At 53.3% G+C, this 8,240-nt stretch overlaps 1 protein-coding gene across 1 annotated transcript; it reads left to right on the plus strand.

Annotated features, from left to right (window-relative positions):
• Positions 1–1,452: 1,452 nt before the first annotated feature.
• On the plus strand, positions 1,453–7,024 carry TMEM45B (transmembrane protein 45B). The gene is made up of 5 exons (XM_051638489.1): positions 1,453–1,648; positions 2,171–2,386; positions 4,019–4,203; positions 5,730–5,875; positions 6,913–7,024. The coding sequence occupies exons 1-5, from the start codon at positions 1,465–1,467 to the stop codon at positions 7,022–7,024; spliced, it is 843 nt and encodes a 280-aa protein (XP_051494449.1). The 5' UTR covers positions 1,453–1,464.
• The last annotated feature ends 1,216 nt before the right edge of the window (positions 7,025–8,240 follow it).

The following is an 8,240-nucleotide window of genomic DNA, read 5'->3' on the forward strand; positions in this document are numbered from 1 at the left end:
TCTTCATGAAGCCAAACAACCCCTCTCAGAGGCTGGTGCTCAACCTCATCATCAAATTATCCTTTGTGCAGAAGATGGGCAACAGCAGAATAATGAGACCCTGGCCCAGGCTGCCCAGGGAAGCTGTGGCTGCCCCATCCCTGGCAGTGTTGAAGGGCAGGTTGGATGGGGCTTGGAGCAGCCTGGGCTGGTGGGAGGTGTCCCTGCCCATGCAGGGGGTTGGATCTATGTGATCTTTAAGGTCCCTTCCAACGTAAAACTTTATAGGAAATAACAGCTTTCCCCCCCCCCCTATTTTTTTGCTTTCTGTATAAGCCCAAAGCTCAGCTGCAGAAGGTGGTTTAGGGAAGGTTGGTGGGATGGGGGTGTCAGGTCCACACAGGCCCTTCTTCTGAGGACTGGGTGGCATCTGTGCCATGAAAGCTGGTTCCTGCCTGGCATTGAGCACAGGGGGGAGGGTTGCTGAACAGGGGAGGAAGCCTTGGGTGCTGGCAGAGAAGCCTTTGCCATCCATTTCATACAGAATAATCCCAACTGACCAGCCTGACACAACCACCCTGTGATCCACCAAGGCAGCCCCTGACAGTGTGCTGGAGCCCATATCAAAGACCTAATCATTTCTCCTCCTAGTTAAGCAAACCAGCAAATGGCAAACAGGAGCTGGCTGGGTTTTAATTGCTGTGATTCTCCTCAGAAACAGGTCCCCAGGCTCTACTCCCAACCCTGCTCCAGCATCCCTGGGCTCTGCAAATCCCAGTTTAGGGATGTTCCAGAGGGAGAAGAAGGGTTGGGAGGAGGTGGTGATGCAAGGAGTGAGTTGGTTTCCTTGCCCAGAACCAACATGTTTTGTTTCCAGCAGCTTTGGGGTATTTTCACAGTTACATTTTTAAATGAAATAGGTGGGGAGGTGGGTTGGGTTGGTGGGGTTTTTTTCCCCCAGAGTAGGCTGGAAAAAAATGACAGAAATTTTAAAAATGTTTGGACATAACACATCATTCCTGTGTCTGTGGAAGGAGCTATGGAAACCCACTGGTGTTCATCCCTGGACCTTTCTGTTTTTCCAGTCTGCAGACTGGTCTCAGGCTTCCCCTCCTCCCTGCAGCAAATGCTCTCACCCCCACCTGCTGAAGGGCAGGAAAAGCAGGAGCTCCTGCTGGGAGGGATCCCTGGGGATACAAGGATCAGGCTGGGACCTGTCAGAGATTGCAGCTGATATGAGGCCTCTGCCAAACTTGTCCAGGCTCCAGAGTTTCCGGACATTTCCCAGTCCTGGGGCAAGGACCTCACAGAGATCCCAGATGTTCCCACGTCTCCTTCTTATTCCACTGTGCCTGGTCAAGCCTTTTCCTGTTGTCCCTGCAAGGCAAATCCCATTTTTTTTTTTCCATCATTCCATCAAATACCAGGTGTAAGTTACACAGTGATGTTGTTTTCTTTGCCTTGTAGTCCGAGGACGTTGCCAGGATGGCAAACTTCAAGGGTCATGCACTTCCAGGGAGCTTCTTCCTCCTCTTTGGGCTCTGGTGGTCTGTGAAATACCCACTGAGGTATCTGAGCCAGAAAGCAGCCAAGAAATCCCACAGGATTTCTGTTTTCCAGCGTGTGGATGCCATTGAAGGGAGCATCAAAATCATCTTTGCTCTAATAGGTAAGGGTTATGTTTTATTAGCTGTGCTGGTGACTTCCCAGCTTGAGGCCGTGGCTGGACTGGAGCTCTGACTCCAGTGAAAGTGGCTTGGATGTGGCCTTGATGTTCATCTTGTGCTGACCTCTATTAGAGTGTGATGTCAAATGACTGAGTCATCATAGAATCATAGGATGGTTTGGGTGGGAAGGGACCTTCAAGATCACCCAGTTCCAACCCCCCTGCACGGGCAGGGACACCTCCCACCAGCCCAGGCTGCTCCAAGCCCCATCCAACCTGCCCTTCAACACTGCCAGGGATGGGGCAGCCACAGCTTCCCTGGGCAACCTGGGCCAGGCTCTCACCACCCTCTTGACCCCTCCCCAAAGCTGAGCTACCATTAATTGTGCATTTTTATATCCAGCCTTTTCTCCCTAACACAAAACCATCAGCTCTCCCTTCAGAACCTCCCCCTCCCCACCCCACAGCCACGAGTAGCATCCACCATCCTTGTGTATAAACTGGGAGCTCTTGGTGTCCACGCAGGGATGTTGGCTGAGCAGTTTGTCCCGGATGGGCCCCACTTGTACCTCTACACCGGGGAGAACCGTGACTGGGTGAAGCTGATGAACTGGCAGCACACCACCATGTACCTCTTCTACGGGCTCTCTGGGGTGGTGGATGTCTTCACCTACATCTCCCCCAGCGCGGTGCCGCAGGGCCTGGATCGCCTGGCGCTGTCCCTGGCCGTGTTTGTGGAAGGTCAGTACAAGGTGAAGCTTAAACAGAGGGGTGTTGGAGGAGAGGGACCAACATTTGCCAGGCTGTGGTACTGCTCTGAACACCTCCTGAATCATGGAATGGGTTGGGTTGGAAGGGACCTGAAAGATCACATAGATCCAACCCCCTGCATGGACAGGGACACCTCCCACCAGCCCAGGTTGCTCCAAGCCCCATCCAACCTGCCCTTCAACACTGCCAGGGATGGGGCAGCCACAGCTTCCCTGGGCAACCTGGGCCAGGCTCTCACCACCCTCACACTCCAGAATTCCCTCCTCATGTCCCACCTCAATCTCCCTCTTCCAGTTTTAATCCATCCCCCCTTGTCCTCTCCCTCCCTGCCCTTGTCCCAAGCCCCTCCCCAGCTTTCCTGGAGCCCCTTCAGGCACTGGAAGGTGCTCTAAGGTCTCCCTGGAGCCTTCTCTTCTCCAGGCTGAACACCCCAACTCTCCCAGCCTGGCTCCAGAGCAGAGCTGCTCCAGCCCTTGGATCATCTTGGTGGCCTCCTCTGTACTTGCTCCAACAGCTCCATGTCCTTGTGTTGGGGAGCCCAGAACTGGACGCAGCCCTGCAGGGGGGTCTCACTGGAGCAGAGAAGGAAAGGAGAATCCCCTTCCTGGCCCTGCTGGTCACACTGCTGGTGATGCAGCCCAGAACACAGTTGGTTTCTGGGCTGTGATTGCACACAGCTGGCTCATGGTGAGCTCTTCATCACCCAACATCCCCAAGTCCTCCTCCTCAGGACTACTCTGAATCCATTCTCCACCCAGGACACATCATAGCTGATACATCATCAAAGCATTGTCTGCAGCAAGATGGCAAACACAGGCATCAGGAGGGTCCTGCTGGGGATTGGGGGTGACAGAGGCACAAAGCACCAGTCTCCTCATTATGGTAGATGGTTGGTGGATGCAGCATTTCTCTTATACCTACAGAGCTGTTTGTGTGGCCCATGGTCCCCTGAGAGCCATGAGTTGTGCTGCAGGCATCCCCATCCTCATCTGCTTGCCTGGCACGTGGCAAATCCAAGTGACTTCTCCCTGCTTCTGCAGATCATGGATATAATTTAGTCTCTGGACTGCCAGGATTCCAGACCCCATCCTGCAGGAAGAAGGCACCAGGAAATTAAGATCTTGCTTATACAAGAAACCCTCAGAGGAGGCAAATCTCTTATCTTCCCTTCCCTGATGGGTTTTGAAGCAGTTGCAGGGCAGCTCAACAGGCACAGTTTTAATGGAAGAAAAGGAAATCAATCCTTTCCAGCTCCCAGGAAAATGGTGAGGTCTAGCCATGGAAAGGCAGGAGACAGCAGGAGCCTGGCTCCAGGAGGAGCTGGAAAGGTGACACCAGAGACACAGCAAGGAAAGCACCCAGTCATTGTCCTCTGCCCTTGCTGCCCATCTTGCTCAGATCCTCCTGCCCCACAGTTGGTCAGCTCATCCCTCCAGTGTGGTGGGATGGCAGGAGAGCTGGAGAGATGTTCCTACATGGAGTCCCCTGTTTTTGTGGTGACCTGTCTCAACACACCAGCCAGGCGGGTGGTTGGCTCTGCTGGGGCTGTGTGGCCGTGGTGGGTGTCCCTGGTGTCTCTGAGCTGGGTTCATCTTTTGGCAGGTTGTCTCTTTTATTACCACGTCCTTCACCGCCCCATGCTGGACCAGCACATCCACACCCTGCTGCTCATTGCCATCTTCTCGGGGGCCTGCAGCACCCTCCTGGAGGTTTTCCTCCGTGACAACATTGTCCTGGAGATGTTCCGAGCCGGGGTCACCATCCTCCAGGGAACGTGGTTTTGGCAGGTCAGTTCTGTCTTCTCTTGTGGAGCAAAGCACCAAGGCAGGAGAGCAATGGGAAAAAGAGGGGGGTGGAAAGCCAACCACCACGGATCCACCACGTGTCCCTGAGGAATAGTTTTGCCAGGTGGGCTTCATAGAAGAGAATAGAATCATTAAGGTGGAAGGGACCTTAAAGATTCCAACCCCCCTGCCATGAGCAGGGAACCCAACCACTAGACCAGGCTGCACAAAACCTCGTCCAACCTGGCCTTAAAAACCTCCAGGGATGGGGCATCAACAGCCTCCCTGGGCAACCCATCCCAGTTCCTCACCACCCTAGAGTGAAGAATTTCTTCCTAATATCTCACCTAAATCTCCCCTCTCTCAGTTTAAAACCATCACCCCTTGTCCTGTCACTATCTTCTCTGATGAAAAGCCCCTCCCCAGCTTTCCTGGAGCCCCTCCAGGCACTGGAAGGTGCTCTAAGGTCTCCCTGGAGCCTTCTCTCCTCCAGGCTGAACACCCCAACTCTCCCAGCCTGTCTCCAGAGCAGAGCTGCTCCAGCCCTTGGACCATCTTGGTGGCCCTTCTCTGGACCCTTTTCAACAGGTCTATATCTTTCTTGTGCTGAGGGCACCAGAACTGGACACAGCACTCCAGGTGGGGTCTCACCAGAGCAAAGCAGAGGGGCAGAATCCCCTCCTGGCCCTTCTGGCCACATTTCTGTTGATGCAGCCCAGGACACAATTGGCCTCTGGGCTCCAGCACACACTGGTGGATCATGTTCAGCTTCTCATCTCCTCCCACCCCCAAGTCCTCCTTCTCAGGGCTCCTCTCCAGCCATTCTCCCCCCCAGCCTGGATTCATAAATAGATCATGGTCCAGAATGAAAATGTACTGATGGCAGGTCATCTCTGATGAGTGCTCCTGCTGCAAGAGCTGTTTGTCTTGGCTTATGGCTTCTCTGGGGGGACCAGAACAAGGCAGTGAGCAAGCACCATGTCACAGCACCTAACCACCAAGCCCTAACTGCTAAATGCAGCCTGCAGCACTGCCTCTGGCTTGGTGGGAAGATGGGGACCCCACCAAGCAATAAAAAAGCAGCCATCTGATGGCTCTGGTCGTAGCTGGAGAAGCAAAGAGATCAGTCGGAGATAACCAATCCCAAAACCGCTGAAGAGAAAGGTGAGTTCCCCTCATCCTTCTCAGCTGTGCCACCTCAATCTGTTTATTCAGAGATTAAAAACTGGCCTGAGCTTGTCGAATGTCAAAAGGGAGGGTTGAAAGGGTGGGTCAGTGTCTGCAGTGCAGAGGGACAAGTGTGTCTGGGTATTGTACAGCAAAAGAGACACAGCAGGCACAGACTTGCTTCGTGTGACCTCTCATTGCATGGATGGACTTCAAGGAGACCAGCAAAAACCCCACTGTCCTGGTCAGGGCTCAGGTCCCTCAGTGATGACCAAGATGGACAGAGGGGTGCTGGAGGCCTTCAGTACATTGATTTGTTGTTTTTTTTCCCCCCAAGGTAATAAATTGTTTGTTCTGCTCAGATCGGGATCGTGCTGTTCCAGCCGTGGGGAGGTCCCACGTGGGATGAGAAGGATCACAGCAACATCATGTTCCTCACCATGTGCTTCTTCTGGCACTGGGCTGCTGCCGTGGCCATCCTGGCTATAAACTACACTCTGGCTTACTGGTATGGCTGGGGCACGAAGCAGGGCAGAGAGGGGTGGGGATGTTGGTGTCCTCCAGCTGATCCTGGAGGACAAAGTCATGGCTGAACAAGCAGCCCTGGAGGGCTGCAAGTTTTGGGGCACAGCAACAGGTCTGTGGGTTATTTGTTGAGCACACAGAATGCAAAAGGGTGTCAAGCAAGAGGCACAAGCATTAAACACCAGGAAGTCAAATAGCCCTGAAGCTGCTCCTGGTGCTCACACCCTTATTTTTTTCCCTGCATTGGGGGCTGAAAATCAAACTTCAAGAGAGAAATCCAAGCGCTCCCAGGACCACCTGGGACTTTGTCCCCTCCCTTGCAAGGATTTTGGAGCAGCTGACACTGAGTTACAGAGGTAGCACAGCACTGTCTGATGGCTGAGACATCCCCAGCCCCCAGCTGGGCTTTTCCAAAGGGATGGGAAGGGGGTGTTATCCCACTTCCAGGCCACGAGCCTCTCAGGGCTGCTGCAGCAGAAGGGGTAGCACGGCCTGTGCAAACAGACATTACACAGAATAAAAAATGAGCAAAGCCCAGCTTTTTCACAGAACCACAGAATCTTAGGGGTTGGAAGGGACCTGGAAAGACCATCCAGCCCAACCCCCCTGCCAGAGCAGGGTCACCCAGAGCACATCACACAGGAACGTGTCCAGGGGGGTTTGAATGTCTCCAGAGAAGGAGACTCCACAGCCTCTCTGGGCAGCCTGTCCCAGGGCTCTGTCACTCTCACAGCAAAGTTCTTCCTGATATTCACATGGAACCTCCCATGCTCCAGTTTGCACCCATTGCCCCTTGTCCTGTCACTGGACATCACTGAACAAAGCCTGGCTCTGTCCTCCTGACTCTGCCCTGAACGTGTTTGTGAACATGGATGAGGTGGCTCCTCAGTCTCCTCTTCTCCAAGCTCAGGAGACCCAGCTCCCTCAGCCTTTCCTCCTCAGGGAGATGTCTTGGCTCCCCGGGGTGGCCTGGGGTGGGGGTCCAGCTGACGGGAGGTGTGTGTTGCTGGTGTGTTGCAGCTGTGCCCAGCGGTGCCGGCGGGGCGGCGGGGAGCGCTACATCGGGCTGGGCGTGCGGCAGGGGGGGGACACCTCCCGGGCTGCCTTCCTGCCCGGCTCCGACGAGGAGTGACACCCGTCACCCACCCCTCTGCTGGAAGACAAACGATGGCTACAGCCAAAAAAAGCCAAAGGAAGCATTTCTATTTCGGAAGAGCCGAGAGCTGGGCGGGCCCAGCGCCCGGTGGTGGCCGGCTCGGAAACGAGCCGCTTTGTCCTGATTTGTACCCACAAAATGAAGCACAGCAACCCCAACCTGATGAAATTGTCTTGTCCTGGGTGTTCCCACACGTGTTTCCTACTGTTCCCACACGTATTTCCATGGTGATGAACAGCATCCTTTGGCCAGCTGACTTTTCCAAGCTCCTGAAGGCTCTTCTGACCTGCCATGATTGAAGCCGAGGAAACCTCCAGGTCGTGTATCTCCAGGCCAAGGTGTCATCCCAAGGAGAAGAAAGAGAGTGATGAATGCAAGATCATTTCAAATTTGCAACAGCACAGCTTGATCTTACACTATACACATTTCATCCCCAAGGTTTTGAACTGAAGATGGGTTTTGTTGGTGGTTTTCATGTTCACTTAAAGGCTGAAAGAGTGAATAAATGTGAAATAAAAATCCTCACTGAGCAGATATCCTTCAATTTAAGTCTGATAAATTATAGAGTGTGTGGTAATAGCTTGGACAAATCGATCCCTCAGACCTGTAATGCCTTGAAGGGCTGTAAGATACATGGCTAAACAGCAGGGAATCCTAAAACATCCCAGTTTTCCAAGGAAATCAAGGCCCTCAGCTTGCACAGCAAGATGAAACAGCCACACAGTTTGGTTTTTGCCACCTGATCCCTTGCACAGAGTGACTGGGAACGTCACCTCCTCGACAGGAGGAAAATCTGCCAGTAGTGAACCTGAGGATTCAAAAAATAAATAAATATCTATTTAAAGAAAATAAAGACCAGCTGAATTGCAGCTGTTCATGTCTCAAAGCCTGGGGCTGGAAGGACACACTGCACTGGAGTCTTCTCACTGCTGTTTAACGGAAGGGTGGGGAATGGCAGCTGATTTTTGTGCTCATGATTGAACAGAAAAGCAGCTCCTGGCAGGTCCAAGAGCCTGGGGAGGGCAAAGCTCAACCCCCACTACCCTTGTGCAAAGAGCCTGTTGCAGACTATGGGGGGGGGGTACATCCTCTATTTTATTGCTCATTACCAGTGCTGTAAAGACTAACTGGTTCTCCTTGCCCACCAGCATTCCTGAATTTCCACCCCTGAGCAGTTTATTCTGCAGGGGAG

The sequence above is a fragment of the Apus apus genome, chromosome 22, assembly GCF_020740795.1.
Source record: "Apus apus isolate bApuApu2 chromosome 22, bApuApu2.pri.cur, whole genome shotgun sequence".
Classification (NCBI taxonomy): Eukaryota; Metazoa; Chordata; class Aves; order Apodiformes; family Apodidae; genus Apus; species Apus apus.

Bases quoted from the DNA above. Each gene is read 5' to 3' on its own strand.
- TMEM45B (XM_051638489.1), top strand. From the start codon at position 1,465: ATGGCAAACTTCAAGGGTCATGCACTTCCAGGGAGCTTCTTCCTCCTC. The intron at 1,649-2,170 runs GTAAGGGTTATG...GTGTCCACGCAG, and splicing joins AATCATCTTTGCTCTAATAG to GGATGTTGGCTGAGCAGTTT. The intron at 5,876-6,912 runs GTATGGCTGGGG...GGTGTGTTGCAG, and splicing joins AACTACACTCTGGCTTACTG to CTGTGCCCAGCGGTGCCGGC.